The 22398-nt window shown below is 44.8% G+C and overlaps 1 protein-coding gene across 2 annotated transcripts in view; it reads right to left on the reverse strand.

Annotated features, from left to right (window-relative positions):
* Positions 1-466: 466 nt before the first annotated feature.
* SLCO3A1 (solute carrier organic anion transporter family member 3A1) overlaps positions 467-22398 on the reverse strand; it is a 305050-nt gene continuing 283118 nt past the window's right edge. Inside the window, exons 10-11 of one of the 2 annotated variants that reach the window (XM_041751583.1) lie at positions 9785-10027; positions 467-1145 (exon numbers count right to left, since the gene is read on the reverse strand). In XM_041751583.1, coding sequence (XP_041607517.1) covers positions 1063-1145; positions 9785-10027 — 326 coding nt within the window. In that variant the 3' untranslated portion in view covers positions 467-1062. Of the gene's footprint in view, positions 1146-8570; positions 10028-22398 lie in introns of those variants that run through there. The other variant, XM_041751582.1, reaches the window with a different exon arrangement.

The following is a 22398-nucleotide window of genomic DNA, read 5'->3' on the forward strand; positions in this document are numbered from 1 at the left end:
CGGACAGGAAAACCAGACAATGATGATGCAGGACCAGAAAATGTAGCAATAGGAGCTGCATCAGGGCTATGGAGCACCTCATTCTAGCCAGAGGTTGGGGAGGCAATGAATAATTACCACTACCAAGCAACCATTCAGTGCTAGAGTTTGGTGCCTCCACCTGTGACCTCATTTAAGTCTTGCCACAGCTGTATAAAGCAGATGTCAATATTCCAATTTAAAAATAATAAAATTGAGTCTCGGTGGAGTCCGCTTACTTGCTCAATGCCACACCAGCATCAAGCAATGGAGTGAGGATTTGAAGCCAGGAACTATTTTGGCTCCAAAGCCTGTGCTCTTTTGAATGCCTCAAAGCCCACAAATCTACATCTACAGCCAGAAACACTCCCCCAAAGAATCTTTTAAGATCATTCTACCCAAAAACACAAGAGAAAAAGATAATAGAGATTACAGCAGGAGACAAAGAAAGAATTAAAATAGTGCTTTTAATATAATTTTCAGCAAATGTACAGTATGTACTTTACATCACATATTTCTAAACTGCTCATCTGGAAAATATAAGCTGCAAAAATACAGAATACCACACTCAAAATCTATTGAGTATGTGCTTTTTTCCCGTCCCTTCTTGAAACAGGGTCATTTTTACCACTCCCCACCCCCACCCCATTGTAATCCAGCCTCAGCTGCTTTTGTTAAGAGCTGCTGGAGCCCTCCGTCAGAGTATTCTGGAGAGGGGGGATTTCTAAAGCATGTCAGCAGGACATCCCCACAGGAGCCAAGGGAGGGATGGACCAAAGGGAAATTGCACACCTGGTCAACATTACTGTTTAGCAACCCAGGAAATAGCCTACTGCAGGGGTTTGGAGGACTCCTGACCACAGACACCTCGTCAGTCCTCATCACAGGCCTACGCTTGGGGCCTCAAAGGACCACACACTGGCTGGATAATCCACACAGGGACCCTTGGGTTCTTGGGCAGGGCAGAGCACTCTAAGTCAAGCCTGCGAGGTCTGTGGATAGTGGCGGGCTGTTCTCTGGAGGAGGAGGATGAGGGCCAGGCCCTCAGCTTCTCACAAAGGAGTCTTCTGAAGGTGAATGTGACTCGGGGCAGGTTTTCTCAGTCTCAATGTCTTGGTACTCTGTGCCTAAAAGGGGAGGAGGGAAGAAGAGCCAAGAGGAAAAAGAGATCGGTCTTTTCTGGTTTTCCTACTTTTTTTTTCTTAAGGCTTATTATAATACCATCAAGGCTTTCCAGTGAAATGGACAAGAGCAGAAGTCATGCAAGGAAATACTGGGTTTTGCTCCATGTAACCCCAAGGAGCCAGATTCCAAGCCCAGAGACCTTTGTGAAGGCCACATCTTTCTGAGAAGCACATTTATCTATGTATCTATACCAACACTCAACTAGATGTTTCTTCTATGGGAATGAGTAAGATGTATCCCAGTCATTAACTTGTCCTCATCTTATATAAATCACCAGTGACAGGCCTTGTGTTCTGGGACTCCAAGTGTCACTGCAATCTCTGTTGAAGATGTGGCTGAGTGCCAGAGAACACCCACCAGCATCATAATGTCATGCTTTCTCCTCCAGCATCCTGGACACTTTGTTTTCTTTTCAGCCACAGTATGCACCACATGCTGAGTCAATCTCCTCACTGGAGCAAGGTTTTTAAGCCTGTGCCACACTTCCAAAATAGATGCTGTGGCTTCATTTAAAAGGCATTAAAACCCCAGCTAGTCCTTGTAATGATTTACAAGCTGGGTAGGTCTCATCGAGCATGACGTGCAGCTCTGCTGTTCGGTGATAGGCATAGTGGGGCTATACAAGTCCCCACTCATTTACTGGTCCTCTTTGGACTCCGATTCAGTGGTAGAAAAGGTGTGGAAATGTCACTCTTTTCCTCAAGATTTTGCAGCTGAGATCTGGCTTATAGGAGGTAGCCCATGTGCTCAGGGCAGTTTGGAGCATCCTTCCTCCACTTTTGTGAGGATCAAGTTCTTGTGGTCTTGGCAGGGGGTAAGGGGTGGTGGTGGTGGTGGTGGGGTTCTGCTGGAAGCCTGGGGAACAGGGGGTTGGGGAGGGTAGGACAGAAGCAAGAGCTGGGGTTGGTTAATAGCAGTGTCCAGAATGAATAAGAGGATCATGAGTGGCCAGAACACTTTTACCCATGTGGCTAAGGTGGAAGAAGGAAGAAGTGTGTTTAAAGGTCTCTAATGTTTAATTATTAAGGTAAAAAAGTTTTTCATTTTAGATTCCATGCCTGAGGCAAAATTTTGCAGAGGTTCTCATCTCCAGCTCTTGGCTCATTTCTCTGTGAAACAGAGATTTCTGTAGGGGTTTTCCCAAGCGTAGATGCTCTGCTGGCCTCATCAGAGCTTCCTAAGAGGCAGATTTGTGCTCTCATTTTGGTGGAGATGCAGTGTAGAAAGAGCACTAGTTCAAGAGTCAGACAGACCTGGCATTGGCTCCTGGTGGCCTTTCTAACGAGTTTAGTCTTGAGGGGCTTGGGATTACCAAACCAGTTTCCTGATCTATAAAAGTGGAAAAAATTAGACTTACCTTTACCTGGTGTAAAGCTGCTGGGTGCATTACCTGGGACTGTGCCTTATGGGACCTAGCAAGTGGTAGCAGGCTGTTACATGTGAGCTTCCCAGCCCCTTTCTCCTTTGATGTGCTGGACTAATCTATGTGTTAGCTGGGTTCCTTTTGTAATGCAACTTCCTACATTGCATACTTCCAATTCACCTTATGTCCTTAGATTATAAAATTGAACAGTTTTGACAAACATATCTCCGTGAGAGCTATCTTCTATTAAGTAGCATGAACTTAAGAAAAATACTATTTTGGGGGAATTTTAATGGGATGGCAAGATGTCAACCTACGGAATGTTAAACCTCCGGAAAATTTACCATTCCATTTGCTCATAGGAGAAGAACATAATCACTTTGCCTTATGGAAAAATATTCAGAATTTATGCTAATTATCAACTACTGATTGTTGGCCTGAGTCATTAATGCAAAAATAGAAGCATCAAGAAACTGTGTTCCTAAAAGCCTAATATCTGATATAGAGAAAAACATATCCAACCTGTGACCAGTGTCAGGGTGTCTGAAAGTCCTGGGCCAGAGCCAAAATCCTGAGGTTGATGCTGAGAACCATGGTGGTGCCTGGTGGGATGTCTGGGGTCTCCCCACTGAAGCCGATGACCAGCACTGAGGAATGCCTCCCTGGCATGTCACAATGTAGGAGAGCGGGAGAATCTGTTTCCTTTTACCTGTCCGCTTCTGGTAGAACACCCTATAGAGACTGGGCTCTGTGGTTAAGACTGGGAACAACACAGGAAGAACCAAAGTCCCCGGAAGACAGCTGTCGTGGTGTCCTGGTGGTTCTATTAGGGGGCACGTGAGAATGCGTGGGACCCACAGTCCATTTGAGCTGGGGTCTTTCTGATGAGGCGGTCCTTATGGGTGGGGAGCAGTGTCTCACATCTTGCCCAGTATGCAGGGGGTACCCGTAAAGGCTAAGATCACAGGCTTTGGATTCATGGACTTGGGTTTGAATCCCAGCTGTTTCTCTTGGTCCTGAGCCAATTCTGAAAGCCCTCCCTGCCTTGTTTTCCTCTCCTATACACTGATGCTAATAACAGTTCCTACCTCACGGAGCTATTGTTGAGATTAAATGAGCTAACACATGTAAGAAGCTGGTTCACAGTAAGTGCTTGGTAAATGTTAGCTACTATTATTAGTTGTTAATAGTGCTTACCGATTCCTCTGGCATATCTACTAGTTTCATAGTGCTAAGATTTTGTGTTGGTGGAAGGGATGTGAAATACGATTTGAATCCTTTTTTTTTATTCCTCATTCCTACATTTCCTCCACCCATCCCCAGTTCATCGCATAACAGGACAATTACTATGGTAGAACTATGGAGTATCAGAGCTTGGAAGGGCCTGGAGATCAGATCGTGTAGCTCAAATTCCTCTCAGTCCATAGAAAGATGATGTTGCCTTCAATTATAAACCCTGACAGTCATGGGGTACTTACCTCATTCTTGGAAAATGGGATACTCGCATTAGATTCCCATGGGCAGTAATGTCAGGGTTGATGGACAACCAGCTGCAGGACCCCTCCTACACGTGACTTAGCCCATGCTAGAGCAGCCTTAGCTGCTGGAGCCCCCTGCCCCCCCCAGCCCCCAAACATGCTGTACTGCTTCAGAGCTCAGCACACTACTGCCCTCAGCCACTGTCTTTGTAAGAAAAGCTTTATTGGAACACAGCCCATGCATTTGTTTACACATGAGCTGTTTTCATGCCACAGAACAGAGTTGAGTGCTTGTGACAGACTCTGTAGGACCCTCAAAGCCTTAAAATGGTTACCACCTAGCTCTTTATAGGTTTGTCAACTTGTTCCGGTGGCCCTCTCAGGAGAGGTGACCTCCTACCCCCTCTCCCTGGCAGACACGCACTGCTCTTTAGTTCTTGGTTCTAGACCATGCCTCTCTCTCAAACCTTCCTGATTCTCGATGCCAGGAGGCTGAACTTTCCACCACCATGAATCAGCCCTCCTTGGGCTCAGTCAGAGCCAGGCTCTTAATATTATTATTCTATTGTTTTTGTTTGTGGTCAGGTCTGTCTGGCTCATCGAACTATGAGCTCTTGGAGGATGGAACCATGTCTTTTTCATCTTTGCTGCTGGTCCAGGGCCTGGCATATTACCAGAATCTTAATAAAGGAACGAGTGAATAAATGCACTCGAGAAATTTTATAGAAATTATTTTTATAGAAATTATCAAGCTTGTACAATATATCCCCAAATGGCACTAACCCTGCCAAGGGAAATCATGCTATCATGTCGATGGTCCCCGAGAGGCAGGAGTTCTGTCCCTGTCTCCAGAGCAATCACATATCTCTGAGGTACAGGAGACTCCTTGCTTTTCTGAATTTTCCATTTTAGGCCATTCAACTCTGTCCTTCCTGACCAATGACCACCAGGCACTCTGAGATCACCTACAAATGGAGAAAAGGGGAGGGTGGGTGGGTGGCTGGCTATGTGCAGGCAGTGTAGTTTCCAGTGTTACCTTGAGCATCAGGCCCCATAAGAGGCATCTGAACAGAAATAGCTTCTTGCATATTCAACTGGTTAGGGATTCTTCTGTTTTGAGAATTTGTGAGCAACCATAGTCCCCCAGGGGCACTGGGTCTGAAGGCTATCATTCAGGGCTAGTTAACTGCTCGAAGAGATTAGGTCCTTGCATCTGTTCAGAACTCAAGAATTTGGACTGAGTTGGAAGTGATGGTATAATGAACAAGGAGGAAGGGCAGAGGGAGGAGGAGGAGGACTATGTTTATGTTCCACACTAATTAATTTTCCAGGCTGAATTTAATTTTTGCTAGCACCTTCTCTTGGAAAACGTGGCATCTAGTAAGTATTTGACCTGGATTCTAACTTAAAGGGAAACACAGCTTATGGCTGAATGGGGGCTGAGGAAGAGGGCAGTGGGACACACTCAGCAATCAAGCCCTCACTGTGTGTCTGGAACTTTCTCCTGAGTCATCAAAATAGATAAAAAGAGCACAAGAAAGCAAGTATTTCTCTGTGGGGCTGAACAACTACTGGCCTGGTTTTCTTCCTTTGTCTAAACCAAACCAAACCAAATACACAAACAACTCTGGAGTGGAACGCTACCAAACCATAACAGAAGTTTATCCATCCTCCTCCCTCTGCTCTTGACGATAAGATTTCTCTACATTGACCTTTATTGCTTAACACCGCTGCGAAGTGCTTACACTACAGGTCTGGCTGCCCTGACTGGGTGGAGAAGAGATCATACTCATGAAGGCCTGAACAGCAGGCAGCAGGAAAGCAGCCCTGCAGGTTACAGAAGGTTTGTCAACTTGTTGACAGCAGCCAGCGACTACTTTTCCTCAGAGGGTTTCTCTGTGAGCATGTATATGTGTGTGTGTGTGTGTGTGTGTGTGTGTATACACACACAAAATACATATATATATATATTTTGTTCTCCATTCCACATGTTTCTCAATGAATGGCCTGCTCTAGAAGTACAGAAGATAATCCATTAGGAACCATGGGTTAAAACTTTTTACTGAGAAAATGCCTCAGGAGTGGTATGGTGGTCATCCTAGGGACTGGGTGGTTGCCCATGTATGGAATGTTTCTGCAGGTCACCTGAGAGGGAAAGACTTCTCTTGCTCCTTCATTAGCTGTGAGGAAAGCCTGTATGCTGTGGCCTTCTGAAGTGGTAGGTTTCCCTGGGGAAGGGATGGGAAATCTTGACATGTCCAAGTAAGGGGTCATCCTTGAAGATAGGGAAGGGGATTAAATCAGTGATCTAAATGTATAAACACCACTTTAAAATATATAGGCCTAACTTTAAAAATCACTAGAAGAAGCCATTCTACTCTAAGTTGGTGAGAGAAAAAAGTGATTTTTATGGAGAAGCACACTCTTTCCTGCATGGAAGACATTAACAAGTCTGTCAAAGGATTCCTTAGAAGCTCTTGACTTACCCTTATTATTTTGCCTAAGCACTACTGGAAAACTCCTTAGGGGGGATACGGAGAGGAGGTCTCTCTTGCTCCTTCATTAGCTGTGAGGAAAGCCCACATGCTGTGGCCTTCTGGAGTGGTAGTGTCCCCAGGGTGCCTTGATGCTTCCCAGCCTTCCTCGGTGGAGGCGTGAAGGAGGGAGCAAGGCTGCTGGTCCTCCCTGACAGCACACACCAAACTCCATACCTCAGAGAGAAATCTACTTTTACAAAATGTGTTTACTTCATATGCAGGACTAACATTGGTCAAAAAAACTTCTTGGTCTACATGTAGGAGTTACAAAAAAAATCTGTCAAAAGTTGCAGCAAAGAGAGACTTTTTCATCCATCTCTGGGTCAGTTCAACTAAGATGGTGGAGGAGTTAGGAGCAGAAGAGAGAGAGAAGCTGTGTTCACCTTCTAGGTTCATTCTATCCCTTTCATTTTTGTTGTAAGGCCCATGTAGCTCTTGCCAGGACATCTTTTCATTCAGAATACCACTCAAAACCAAACAAATAACCAAAGAGCTGGATCTAATGCTGTAGATACAATGGTTCTTTGTAGCACAAAAGGAAAACCTAACACCAGACTGGGTTTTCTGTTCTGTAAGTAGGAAAGAAATTAAAACTCTAAAAGGTGACACACCACATGTTGAAATCGGGGGGCTTTCAGTTCATATCCAATTGTTGACAAAACTGAGCCCTGGAGGTGTTTTCCTTTTTCATCTCAACATTTCATTCATCTTAAAATTTCAGAGGAAAAAAAAATCCAAAATGCAAAGAGTTTTCAAAAAACTTTCTTTTTAAAGCAAATGGCCCCCATGAAAGCACGAGGTCATCGGGCCTCACTGTGTGTGTACTGAGTTTGGAGAGCTATGCAGAGGGCAGTGGCCTATTAGCAACACATTTTAAAACACAACTCACCCCAAACCTGTACAGAACAGTTTCAAAGCCTTAGGAACGACAGAGAATACATATTTTATGAGTTGGTTGGAGAACAATCCTGCCTTTTTCTAGTTAACACATTGAGGAGTGTCCCTATGTCCACCGACAAGGACAGACTAAGAGGAAACACATGAAGGGTGTTTTTGGAAGAATCCTGTCCCAGGCAGCTGATCACGGTGGGCCCGCACCACGACACGTTGTCCTTGCTTGGTGGTGCTTTCTCAAGTTTCGGGCTGTCACTCAAAATGCCCCATTTACAAGTTGAGAAATTTGGCACACAACAAGCCCACTCTTCTCCCCACTCTTTGCATTTCTGATTCTTCTGTTGCCCTCTGCGTGAACTGCAAATCTGTGTCTTAGGGGAAAAGGCAAACCAACCAACAACCCTTGAGATCTTTCCCAGGGCCATGAGTGGCCTGGATGAAGATCACGGAGGAGACATGAAAGGGCCTTAACAGAGCCACGTGGGTGCACACGCAGGCTCTCACTTAAGCTCCGCCCCCTATGGGAATGGTCTTATGAGGCTGAGGCTCCTGCCTCCAAGACGCCTCTCCCAAGATTCTTATCTCCAACTGCTGGAGGGTCAGCCACTTTCAAAACACAGACGAGGCCTCTTTGTTCAAGTCTGACCCTGAAAACAGTGACATTTTAATGCATCAGACCTGTGGTGGCTTCTACAACCCTGTGGGTCTATTCACTATCACAGACCCCACAAACCGATCAACAGCTCATGCCAGGGACTGTTCCTTCTCTTGCCTATCCCCAGAGGCACTGTGCCCATCCACACAACCCACATCTAAGCGTGTCTCCTCCACAGGCTGAAAAGAATGCTTCTCGGAATGTGAAGCATGAATATAAAAGGGCTTCCCATGACAGTGATCACTGAATCATGGGGAATAAAGCCAGAAGGCGAATTTGCAATTCATCACATTATCCCCTGTTGTCTCAAATGTGATTCTTTTAAAGGCAGGCTGCATAGACACTCTTAAAGCATTTTTTTCTTCATGTAGCACATGGTATATTCTTGTTTGCGCAGAATATCCGAATGAGGATAAAACGATAAAAAAAATTACAATAGATTAATGCATCCCTTGAATCACATTATATTTTTGGTGCATTAAAAAAGGAGGAAAAGAGAAAGAAAGCAACCAGCATAATAAACTCAGCCTAGAGAAATGTGTTAGTGATTGAAGGGTTAACACGGATTTTAGAAGTGGTTAAAAATAGTATTAGAGGATTATACATACAACAGTTTGAAATTCATATGCATTGCGTTTTTTTCTTTTAAAAATGGCAAAATGTTTGGCAAATGTAAGCAAATGACTTGGACTGTGTGGGTTTCACCGGCTCTGAGAGAAGTCGGTCATAGCCAGGCGAGGCCCACTGCTTCCTGAGGTCACTCTGCGGGGCTGGGGGGTGCTGTGGGGGGAGGGGAGGTGCCGCGCCGCGCCCCCCCCCATGCCCGGCTCCCCCCTGGGGCCCTCAGTCTTGAACATGAACATGGAGCTGGTGAGAGATGCCAACTACAGACTCCAGCACGGATCACCCATTAGCATCGCTGAGAGAACTCTGGGGCCTTGAACCACATGCAGACTGGGTGAGTCGTCTACACAATGACCCATATTGCAAAAGTAAGAGGAGGGGACACCCGCTCCTGCGACTTGCGAGCCCCCCACCCTCGCGTGGAGGAGGCAGGTGGCACAGGGTGTGTCGCTAGTGCTTATCCTGGCAATGTTGTCAACTTGTGTTTTTTAGTAGACTTTTAAAAAAATTTGTATGTGTATGTATATCCAGAAAGGTCCATCCTCCAAGCGGGCCACCATTAGTTCCCTGAATTTGGCAGTGCCTGTTGCTTGCAGCTGTCGGCATCCCGAAAAAAACCACGAGGTGCCTTCAAAGAGTAGACTCTGGGCCCAGCAGGTCGCACGCCAGACACGCGATCCCATGTTCTCCTTATTCTGAATCCTGTCTGGCTCTGATTTTGAGAAAGAGGACAAGGGCTGTGTTGTTGTGTGTGTTGTATGGGTGTGTGTGTGCGCGTGTAGGTGTGTGTCTCTGTACTGAGTTTTGCTTTTTTTTTTTTTGAAACTTTTTCTTTTTTTTTTAGGAAAAATGACCCTTTGATTCCTAATACAGAGTTCAACCTCCTTTCGTCACTATAAAACGGACTCCATGTTTTCACACCACTCATGATCTTCAAGGTTATAGATAAATTTTGTCCTATGGGTCTGGCTTGCGGGCACAGGGTCCCTCCCCAGATTGTCTAGGGTCAGAGTAGAGGCAAAGAACTCACTGGTGCTCAGCCCGCCCTCGTGGTTTTTGATGTAGCGTTTATAGTTTTTCCTCAGGCACTGCCACGTGGTTGTGTAGAGGACAAAGGCGGAGGACTTCAGAACGATGGCGATGCTGACATACAGGTATCTGTAGGCCACGTTGTCATACAGGACACAGGCGCCTTGCTCCCCGCAGAACGTGCTCCAGAACAGGCAGGTGGAGTCAATGCCGGCCCCAAAGATGAGGGGAGGGGGAATGAAGCCTGCGAGAGGGGAAGAAACACGTCACACTCATGCTCTGGCCTCTCCCCATCCATACGCATGCACTGCTCTCTTTACAGGACCACTGGGCTAGGGGGTCCCACTGGGCCCCTGACTCCATGGCACAGGGCTGGAAAGACTGGAGTCCAAACTCCAGTTCTGCTCAAACCTGTGCCCAGTTGTCAAGTCCCCCTGGGCTGTTATTTTCTCATCTGCAAAATGGGGATAATATCAATCCTGCTGAGACTGCTCAGAAGACTGACCAAATGAAGCCATGGAAAGCATTTAGAAGGACGCCTAGAACACAAACAAGATGAATGACAGCTGCTACTAGTCTCATCTGCTGACAGGCTGAGAAGGAAAAAGCTGGTCTTCTCTGGAGGGACCATTCCTCGTGTTGAAGCAGTGCAACCTCATCAAGGGAAATGCAAGGAGGTAGTACACTCCGTGTATCGTGTTCCTGCACAGCGCTTCCATGGCTATGTGTGTGAGTGGAGGGAGCAGGGACTGGAAGGGACCAGAAGTTGAACAGGAGTACACTTTACTTTATGTATAGACACACACGTGTATACATGCATGCACATGTGTAAAATGCACAGATAAATGTGTATGCATCCATCATTTAAGATGAAAAATATCTGCATGCAAGCTAACAAATTTCCCTTCCCCTAGACATCACCACTGCATTGAATTCTTCTCATTCTGAGCTGAGAACCAGTTTTAAAACCTTCACCATGGAGTATTCCACATGCTTCCAACCAATGATCAAAAATGGCAGAGGGGATGAGAACTACTCTCCTTAACTCAGGTCTGTGTTTCTGGCCCTTGTCCAAGCCCGAAGGTCATCAGTCCTGGCTGCACATTTATAATCATCCAAGGTGTTCCATCCTAGAACAATTAAATTAGAATGTTTGGTGTGTGGCCGGGTCATTGGCATTGTGAAAGCATCTCCTGGTGATTCTGGCCATTGGGGGGGGGGGGGGGTGGGGGAAGCATTTCATCCGTACTATGGGAAATCAGTAGATGGTCCATTAATACAAATTAATTGCCTCACACTAAAAGTATCCCCAAGACCAGAATGTGGTGCCAATCACATTCAGGGAGAGCCCTCGGGGCAGAACATGATCACTGGAAGCAGGTGCCAAGAGATCTGTGATCCCAGTCCTGAGGTAGCCTGCGAGCTGGATGATATTTCTAGGGTCAGCCCTGGAGTGTCAGTTGCACTTTGTGAATCTGAAGTGATGAGATATAGATCCTTCGCCCGGGAAAGTACATCTACCCAAAAAAAATCACACCATGTTTCAGGGGGTTCATGGACCCCTGAAGTTCATTCATGATCACCAGAATGAGAACACCTGTGTCATCCATGCTGCAGACCCTCCTTTCGGATGGACCCTCCGAGGGCAGCCAGGGAGGGAAAGGAAAACAGCCCTTCCTTTGTTTTAAGGACAGGCTCAGAAGGGCTGAGAGAGGGACCGCACTGTCCCATCAGTCCTAATGAGGTTGGCCGAGCTCCTGGCTCTCCAGATGCCTCAGCACTTAGCCTAGCCTTAGCACTCCTCAGCTCTGTTCCATGTTAGCCTGCAGAGAAACCCTAAGAAGGAATTTTAGTTGGAAACCTCATTAAACTGCCCAAGCAGCTCAATTCAACAAGTAAACTCCAGGCTCAAAATCCTGCAGGCAGCTTCCAGGTCTGCCTGGGCCCACCCCATGGAAAGTCCTCATAAGAAGGCTGCCCCAGGATCCAAGGCCTTCCTCACCAACCAGTGGGTACTCTCCCACCCCCCACCCCACACCCCCAACAAATGCCTTTCTTCATTTAACTCAAAAGGAGCCCCCTGGACTAACTGCTCTGACAACCACATAGGAGAAACTAAGTCACACTCCACCTTATTTAAGAAATGGAGAACTGGAGCCAACTTATATTGATGACTTAGGAAAAAGAACAAATCTGTTTCTCGGGCCCAATGGGATTGTGTGAATCCATTCACCTATTTCTCTGGATTTTAGGAGACTGTGATAGCCCCTCCCTCCTCTTCTGCCTTTCCTGAGGTCACTTTGTCCTAGCCTTCCCATTCATCACCAGGCCATGGGGGTGCCAAGACCTGGATACCTCTGGCAACAGCTCTGCCATGGGAAGGGAGTGACAGCACAGGGGCCCCTCGCGCCTCAATGCAAAAGGGCTGAAAGAGTCACAAACACATCCACACTGGGCAAATGTGGTCCTGTTTTCAGCACATTGTAGGAGATTTGCAACATAAAGGAGTCATTATTTAATACCTGCTTGGACCAAAATAGCCCTCTAAATTGCCAATATGCAACTCCTTCATAGATCTGTATCTGAGTGAGGGTTTTTAAAATATTGTGTTATCTTTAAAGTAGGGCATCCTTCTTTGTGTTAACGTGTCAATTTTATCCTGCCTCCTGTCAAGCTCTATTACCAGATGACGCAGCCCTGGAAGGAGTCAGAAAAAGCCTTCAAACTAGGAAAAGTTTTTTCATATTTTGGAGAACCTTTGTGATAGGGAAGAAAGAACCTTTGAGTCAAAAGCCTTAGGGGCAAGACACTTCATTCCTTGGTGCCTCAGTTTCCTGATCTTTAAAATGGAGCTAATACTGCGCACCTAGCCAGGGTCAAGGCGAGCATTGGTACAGACGAAGTGTTATGCGCAGGTCTGGTCCTTCCACCTGGCCAGAGCTCTGGCACCTGATTTACGTTATACAGGGGATTTGGGGTAACACTTTAGAATAAAGTCCAGGTTCAATACTTTCAGTATAACTGTTATGAGGTTCCTTTTCTATATGAAAAAAAAATTGGCTTTTCCATGGAATTAATCTTTTTCCTTTATAGGGACTTAAATTCTTCCCTAAAGGGGGGTTCTGGCTCTCAGGTGTGCAGAGAATACTAGAGAGGAAGAACAGACTGGATCTCATTCATCAGAGGTCATTCTAGCACACGCCTGATTAGTCACAGCAGGGAGTTCCACCTGATGGTTAATTCTCACGTGCAGGCACTCATCATTCTGTTTATCACTCAGGTAGACCAAACAAACCCGTCCCTGCAGGATCCTGCCTCCCCAGACACCAATGGGAGGCTGTGGTGGTAGTTAATGAAGGGAAACCTCCTTAAAATGGAACAGGGAGGACAGAAGGGGGAGCCATATAACAAGAACAACTCAACTGTCAATTACAGACCCCCAACAGGGAAAGGTACACATTGTATCTCCTACAAGAAATGGACTACCCCAGCCACTCAGCCATAAGGGCCGGTCTTCACCCTCAACTCTTGCTTTTCTCCAATAGACTTTCATTCAGAACCCCTCCCGACCTCTTGATTCTTCTCCATAAAGTAACCTTCCTCTCCTTTTTGGCAGAACTTGCCTATGGTTTGCTGTAGCTTACATATCCGGAACTGCAATTCTATTTATTATTGTTGATTTTTTTTTTTTTGCTGGTAAAATAATGGGATTTTTAAGGTTAACACTATTTAGCGATCAGAGTGGGATCCAGAGAGAACCTGCACCAGCTCCATGAGCAAACTAGTGCTGGCACCCTCAGAGCCATGTGAGCTACTTTTCTGCTGACCTTAGACTTTGAAGGTAAGTTTTCTTCTGGATATCAAGCTCCACTCTGGGTTTTGAGCTCTCCAGACTTTATTCGAGATCTGTTTTAAGGCTTTGTTCTTTCTGAGAGCACTCATTTGGACTTTGGTAGGATTCCTTTTGGAACCGGAATGTTGCTGTTGAAAAACTGCACTGTTTAGGAAATTTTTGTTTCTCTAGAGAATAAACCTCTAAGAAATGGGGTCCCAGCCTCAAAATGCTTTAGAGGGTGCTGTCCGCCTTCTGGGACCCCAAATGGTTTTATGTTGAAAAGCTGCAGTCTCTCTTCACATGCATTTCTAACTAAATGGACCAACTTCACCAAAAGAAATTTTCAATTTTAGTGGGGAACCCTTCCATTTCCTAAATTTACTTTTCTCAAAACTGAATTGGACAGGCCTGATTCTAAAATTGTCTACTGAATGGGATGCCTATATTGATTGCTATTTTTGAAGCTTCCAAACGTTGTCAGAAATCTGAAATTTATACTAGCTGCATCAAAGGAAACAGGGCGGCTGAGCCCACTTTCCCCCTTCCCTGTTCTCTTGGTCTCAGAATGTATGGCAGCCTCCTGGCTCAGGTACAGCCTCTGAGGCCATTTCCCTTATTGGCTCACCTTCTCTTTCCCTCTGAAGGAACGCCTCGCTCCTCTCCCTAGTAAGCTCCACATTTCTTATGTTCCCTGGAATAAGGTCAAATTGTGAGCCACAGTTAAAGAGTTTCCCAAAGTGACTGAGGACTCCTGTAAGGTGTGCTGAAGAATTTAACAGTTATTAAAATTTACCAACCTGGTTTCTCAGATTTATATTAGTCCATGTGCTTATTGCCGAGGGCCAGGTGAAACAATGGATGGAACTAGCCCAATGGGAACATCCTGAAGGGGATTTAGAGAAAACAGACCCCTAGCTTTTGGCAGGATGCTAGAACACTTGCTGGAAAGCTCCACTAAGCAATTATGGTAGCTTTGGAACAAAATTCAGATTTGCACACAAAAGCCTGGTGAACCTGTTCATAACTATTACAATCAACTCCAAATTGTCTTTATTTTTTAATAAAGATTTTATTTATTTATTTTTATTTATTTATTTATATATTTTTGATTTTATTTATGAGAGACACACACACACACAGAGGTAAAGACACAGGCAGAGAGAGAAGCAGGCTCCACTCAGGGAGCCTGATGTGGGACTCAATACCAGGACTCCAGGATCATGCCCTGCGCCAAAGGCAGGCACCCAACCGCTGAGCCACCCAGGCATCCCCCAAATTGTCTTTAAAGAACATTCTGGTGTTCCTTTAGATGTAGAATCCACCTGGGTAGCATTGAACTCAATTTATTATTATTACTATTATTATTACTATTATTATTATTATTGAAATGGAGTACATGAAAATCCCAAGAAGTCTCCCCACTCAGCACAGAGCCCAATGTGGGGCTCGGTCTCACAACCCTGAGCCAAAATCAAGAATTGGGACACTCAACCTCCTGAGCCATCCAGGTGCCCTGGTATTTCTTTTTTAGTTAAAAGGACCAGGATGGAATGGGACTATCCACGCCAGATTTAATTTGGCAAACCAGCTCACTTGCACCCTAGATGAGTCATCCAAAAAGTACTAAAATTCTTAATCTTTAATGCTGGCAACCGAACATCTCTAAACAAAACTAACCCTCCCCTAATTTCCGTTATTACTGCCAAGGGCCAGGACTGTGGAAAAAGATGGTTACAAACTTAAGAGCTCCAGGCACCTGCAGCCTTCTATCTGGCCTTTGTGATATCCTCCTAATTCCCAGTGTCGGGGCTCTGAGGAACTACACGGGTTCTTCCCAGTCTTCTTTCCTGATCAGCTCAGAGAAATCGCTCTCCAGATTGGGAATGAATCTCTTTGTCTTTATCGACACCAGAGCTAAACTCTCATTGCTCAATACCAGCCTTGGACATGAAACCAGTTCAAACAGTGGAGGTCTTTAATAAACCTCAATAGCTCCCGGTCTCCAAACCCTATTCCCCCTTGTTTAGGCCTGCTAATACTCACCCTTTTCTCCTTATTTATTGGGCTGAGATTTCTTAGAAAAATATCATGCCAGAATTTCTCTCAAAGAACCTGACAGTAGTAATCAAAATAGCCAACCAGGCGAATTAAATGACCCTTCCGCACTATTACTTGCTCTGACTGTGCCAGCACTATAGCAGAGTCTGGAGACGCCAACCATTTGCCCCTATTGAATCAGCTACCCTCCTTTTTATGGGTAAGATCTTCAGTTGATATTGGCAGAATCCAGAGTATACATCCCACCAAGGTTCGAATAGATCCCACAAAACCTCTCTCCAGAAGTAATCAATACCTTATAAATAAAAAAACCCTTCAAGGCATCAAGCGCATAAAGAAGATTACAGGGCCCAAGGCCTTATTAGCTCCTGAACTAGTCCCTGTAGTATCCCTATTTTACTCTTGAGAAAACCCAGTGGCTGAGGATAGAAGTTTGTTCATGACCTCAAAGCAATAAATAACATTGCTGTCCCTTGGTACCTGGTAATTCCCAACCCCCATACGCTACTGGCATCCATTCCCACTCAAAGCAAATTTTCACTGTAGTTGATCTATGCATTTTTCAGTATCCTGGTTGATAAGGAGAATGAATATCTTTTTGATTGTACCTGGACAGTAATGCCCCAGGGGTTACACAGAGAACTTCTTTTTAGTTTTCACAAGCCTTAGAAGTCAATTTGGATGATGTCAGTTACAATACAGACAGGATTTCCTTCTTTGCTCCCCTTTTCAAGATTTTTAAGAGAGAGAGCACGCGCGCACACACACACACACACACACACACACACACACACACACACACGGTGTGGAGCCTGACATAGGGCTCAACCTCACAGCCCCGAGATCATGACTTGAGGCAAAATTAAGAGTTGGACGCTTAACCGACTGAGCTACCCAGGTACTCCCCACCCCCTTTCTCAAACTTCTTTACAGAAAATAGCATCTACTTGTTTAAAACTTTTGGCCTTGAAGAGACATAGGGAAATTGCACCTTTGACAGAGCACCAGATTTCAGAACAAGGACTACATTTGAATCCAGGTAGTTTTTAGCAACTAGAACCTCCCCAAACCTAAAACTAAGCACCACTTAACGAGGCTTTTGGGGACTGGCTAGCTACTGTTGAAATTAGATTTCAAGCTGTTCTCCAACCTCCATATGCTTTACCAAAAACTGACAAACCTGACCCTATTATTTGGAAAGATCAGGAAGGCACAGCTTTTGAGACTTTAAATAAAAGCCTAATAAAGCCCCTTATCCTCAGACATCCTAATGATCAACTTCTCCTGTTTATATGGGAGAGGAGAGGGAATGCCCTTTGAGCACCCACCCAAAACATGAGACATCAACCCCTAGGGTATTGGGGCCAACAGTATGCCCCTGTGGCACAGGGATATCCCCCTGCCTCAGGGCCATTCCTTCTACTGCCCATTTAGTGAAGGCCAGAGGACCCCCTCTAAACATCCTTGTGCCCCTGTAGCAGAGGCCCAAGTCCTGAATTCTCCTCACTCCATACTTGGCAGGAGGATGTCACAGGAGGTGAGGCAACTGGCTGCCAACTGCTCCTCATACAGCCTTTTCACTGCAATAACCTTCACCTGCTCTTCTCCCCCTTCCTGGACCACACCTCACACAGCTGCTTAATGCTGACAGATCATGGTTCGACTCCTGTGACCATGTACAGGAAAGTCCTCTAACCCATGTAGTTTTTTCACGGTTTACTGATGGTGTTCTTATTTAAAGGATGAAGACGGTAAATATGATGGGTACGTTATTGCAATTCCTTTTGAAGTCACCAAGGCAGTCCTTTTATCTTTGACTATTTTGGCCCAATAGGCTGAGCTATATGGTCTTTCATGTTTGTAGCTTAGCAAGGGTAAAACCGCCAACATTTCAATTGACAGTCCAGTTCACCTTTGGGGTAGCTCATGGCTTTAGAATATTATTAAGGTTCCTGGGCATTCCAGACTTGGCCCCCTCAGAGGCCAAAGGAAAACACCTTGCTGATCTTTCCACCAAAAATGTTGCTCATAGGGAAACCAATAGCCAAACCTCTTTCATGGTCCAAAGGGATGTTCTCACAAATGATCATTTGGAAAAACTGACCAGTGATACCCAATAGTTGGTCCCAGAAAAGGAAAAACAGTAATAGAAATCTAATAATTGTTGGTTCAGCAAAAAGAACTCTGCTTTGGACTAACTAACCAACCCCATCAGAAATTCTAAAATTCCCACTACTTACTTCCACATGTATTAAACCACTGGTCTGACAAAAAGATATTTCCTCACCAATATTGGTTCATAAATGCTACGAAGACCAAAAAAACACATGCCTCACTTGCACCACCTGTACCAAACACAATGCAGGGAAACCTCTCTGCATTGCTGTAGGATGCTTTCAATTACCTAATGGGCCATTTTAGGTTTGGCAGCTGAATTTCCTACAGTTTCCTCCATCTCACAAATATAGGTAAGTTTTAGTCATGGGTTTGTAGATTTTCTCACTGGACTGAACCTTTCCCTTGCAGACAGCCTACTGCTTCTTGTGTGACTAAAATTCTGTTAGAAGAAATTATTCCTACCTGGGGAACGCCTCTCAAACTTCAGGGAACCCATTGACCTATTGGGTGCTTTGAAGAGTCTGTACTATTTGGCCAGTTTCAGAGCATTCTCATTGTGCATCCCATCCTCAATCCTCACAGTTATTTGGGAGTACTAATGGTGCTATCAACACTCAACTGGCAAAGTAGAGACCCTCCCAAGACCTTGGCTGAAAGCACTACACTTTGCTTCCTGAGCCTCAGATCCACCCCCACTGGGATAGTCACAGGATATCCAATGCGCTGGGCCCTGCCTCCTTTTGTAAAAACTCTCTGGCCAGTCTTAGAGGTTAACTTGCTTCAGGTAACACAGTCCTTACCTGCTGACCTAAATCTCATGATGTTTAGCAGAACTAATTTACTTTGAGATTTGCAAACCACTGGCCTTGAGGAGGGGAGGACCAGAACCTTGCCAGGCCATAGAAGCCAGTAAGACTCTCTGAAGCAACCTCGGCTTTCTGATTAGCCTAGCAATCTTTTAAGAAAATGTTTTTCTTTTTAGGTCACGCAAGTGATTTTACTGACCTCCCTCTATGTAAGCTGCAGGCCTTGCCCTTGTCCTCGTAGAACACAGTACTCCTGCTCATCACAAAACAAGAACTGGACCCCTGACACTGAGATGATATTTGTGGCTCACAGCATTGTGTCTGCATGTGATGTGGAGAAATGTTGCAGGCCATGGTACTCCCTTTGCTGATGACCCTAAGCCCCTTTAAAAACCTCTGGACCAGATAGAAACCTCAGTGATGGCTTTTGGACAAGAGCCTGCCTTCTTCCCAGGTGGCCAGCCTCCTGAATAAAGCCCATATTCCTTTCCAATCACAAACTCATCTCTTTGAGTATCACCCTCTTGAGTGATGGGAAGCCCAACTGGGTTTGGTAAGACTTTAACCCATCATTTATAAGATATACTTCAATACTGTAAAAGTCTAATTGCTTCTATAAAAACAGCCATGCTCCAGTTGAACAATCTTTTCACCATGCATTCCTGGGAGATGAAGACCGTGAGCATCACACCTTGTAACCTGGACATGTTGTCTGTTGGAAAAGACATCTCCAGAAAGACTCTCTTCAGTCCTGCACTGCTAACCAACCTGTGCAGCCAAACGCCAGAGAACAGACTCTTGGATTCACGTGACCCATCCAAAGAGAGCACCCAACCCTGACTGGACCTGCACACCATCTGGTGACCTAAGAGTAAAGACTTCCCAGCACCAAAGCAGATGACATCTAATGGGATCTTTGGACCAGACCCATTACAAGGTTCAGAGTTCAAAGAAGTCTGTCTATTTTATGTGGATGTTAACAGACTCTAGAGTCTTATCCAAAGTTCATGGTTTCTGATTTTTCAACTTTGCTGTATTATTAGTAATATATCTGAGCTCCAGCAGTTCTTTTTTTTTTTTTTAAATTAATTTTTATTGGTGTTCAATTTACCAACATACAGAACAACACCCAGTGCTCATCCCATCAAGTGTCCACCTCAGTGCCCGTCACCCATTCCCCTCCAACACCTGCCCTCCTCCCCTTCCACCACCCCTAGTTCGTTTCCCCGAGTTAGGAGTCTTTATGTTCTGTCTCCCTTCCTGATATTTCCCAACATTTCTTTTCCCTTCCTTTATATTCCCTTTCACTATTATTCATATTCCCCAAATGAATGAGAACATACACTGTTTGTCCTTCTCCGATTGACTTATTTCACTCAGCATAATACCCTCCAGTTCCATCCACGTTGAAGCAAATGGTGGGTATTTGTCGTTTCTAATTGCTGAGTAATATTCCATTGTATACATAAACCACATCTTCTTTATCCATTCATCTTTCGATGGACACCGAGGCTCCTTCCACAGTTTGGCTATTGTGGCCATTGCTGATAGAAACATCGGGATGCAGGTGTCCCGACGTTTCATTGCATCTGAATCTTTGGGGTAAATCCCCAACAGTGCAATTGCTGGGTCGTAGGGCAGGTCTATTTTTAACTCTTTGAGGAACCTCCACACAGTTTTCCAGAGTGGCTGCACCAGTTCACATTCCCACCAACAGTGTAAGAGGGTTCCCTTTTCTCCACATCCTCTCCAACATTTGTTGTTTCCTGCCTTGTTAATTTTCCCCATTCTCACTGGTGTGAGGTGGTATCTCATTGTGGTTTTGATTTGTATTTCCCTGATGGCAAGTGATGCAGAGCATTTTCTCATGTGCTTGTTGGCCATGTCCATGTCTTCCTCTGTGAGATTTCTGTTCATGTCTTTTGCCCATTTCATGATTGGATTGTTTGGGTTTTTTTGCTGTTGAGCTTAATAAGTTCTTTATAGATTTTGGAAACTAGCCCTTTATCTGATATGTCATTTGCAAATATCTTCTCCCATTCTGTAGGTTGTCTTTTAGTTTTGTTGACTGTATCCTTTGCTGTGCAAAAGCTTCTTATCTTGATGAAGTCCCAATAGTTCATTTTTGCTTTTGCTTCTTTTGCCTTCGTGGATGTATCTTGCAAGAATTTACTTTGGCCAAGGTCAAAAAGGGTGTTGCCCGTGTTCTCCTCTAGAATTTTGATGGAATCTTGTCCCACATTTAGATCTTTCATCCATTTTGAGTTTATCTTTGTGTATGGTGCAAGAGAGTGGTCCAGTTTCATTCTTCTGCATGTGGATGTCCAATTTTCCCAGCACCATTTATTGAAGAGACTGTCTTTCTTCCAATGGATAGTCTTTCCTCCTTTATCGAATATTAGATGACCGTACATTTCAGGGTCCACTTCTGGGTTCTCTATTCTGTTCCATTGATCTATGTGTCTGTTTTTGTGCCAGTACCACACTGTCTTGATGACCACAGCTTTGTAGTACAACCTGAAATCTGGCATTGTGATGCCCCCAGCTTTGGTTTTCTTTTTTAAAATTCCCCTGGCTATCCAGCAGTTCTTTTGAGATAAAAATGCTGTTTCTGTTTTTGTTTTGTTTTTAGATTTTAATTTATTTGTTCATGAGAGAGAGAGGCAGAGACATAGGCAGAAGGAGAATCAGGCTCCCTGCAGGGAGCCCTATGCGAGACTCGATCCCAGGACCCTGGCATCATGCCCTGAGCCCAAGGCAAACTCAACCACTGAGCCAACCAGGTGTCCCAACAATGCTGCTTTTAAACATCTTTGAAGTTTTGCTGTTTTGCAGAAAGTTCACCAACTATTGCTTTGTGTTTATATCCGTAGTGTATCCTCCCAAATGTACTGGGTTAATTCTTCCAAGGTGTTCTTGCAGTATCTGCTCTTCTATTCTCATGGCTGCTTTAAGTGGGGATTCTCAGGAGGCATATGTGACTCTGGGGTTTGTATTCATAAGGGGGACTCTTCTTCCCTAAGCTTGAATGAGTGCCAATAAATATTTTGAGTTGGCTATGTTCAGATCTAGGATCTTGTAAAATCTCATCATACAATTTGGGATGGTCATGTTACTTTTGATTCTGTACTTATTGCCTGTCCAACCTTTATAAAAACACTGTATCCACTAAGGACATGACTACAGATGGAAGTGCCTGAGACTTCTGCTACCTGTCCTTGTTACTCCAATGTGATCTTGGTAGGATTCCCATCTGTGCAGTGTCCCACCAACACGTGACGTGATACCCAGGAAAGATCCTTCCTGGTCTGAGGAACAAAAAGGCACTGAATTCTGAAAACCTGACTCTTGCTCAGTGATGCTTTTGGAGAAGATCTCGATCGAAGGGGGAAAATGTGTAAATTAGTAAAGGGACACCTCACTGAAATGGAAGTGGGAAAGATAGAATAGGGAGGCATACCACTCCATGTCAACTACAGGAAGAACTGTTAATTACAGACCCCAGCAGAAGAATAATCATTATAGGAGCCAAAAGGGAACAGAGTACATTGCATCTCCTTTAAGAAATCTACTGTCCCAGCAACTCAGCCATTGAGGATTCACTACCACTCTGGACTTGGGCTTTCCTTCAAAACAATGTCTTCCTATCTCCCCCTTTCTTGATAAAATTCCTCTCCTTTGTTTTCAATGGGACTTGCCTATGATTTTACAGTAGCTTATTATGTGCCGAATTGCAGTTCTGGTATTTCTGAATAAACCCATTTTGCTGGTAAATAACTTTTTAATGCAGTAACTACC

This window comes from Vulpes lagopus, chromosome 4 (genome assembly GCF_018345385.1).
Source record: "Vulpes lagopus strain Blue_001 chromosome 4, ASM1834538v1, whole genome shotgun sequence".
In the NCBI taxonomy this organism is placed as follows: Eukaryota; Metazoa; Chordata; class Mammalia; order Carnivora; family Canidae; genus Vulpes; species Vulpes lagopus.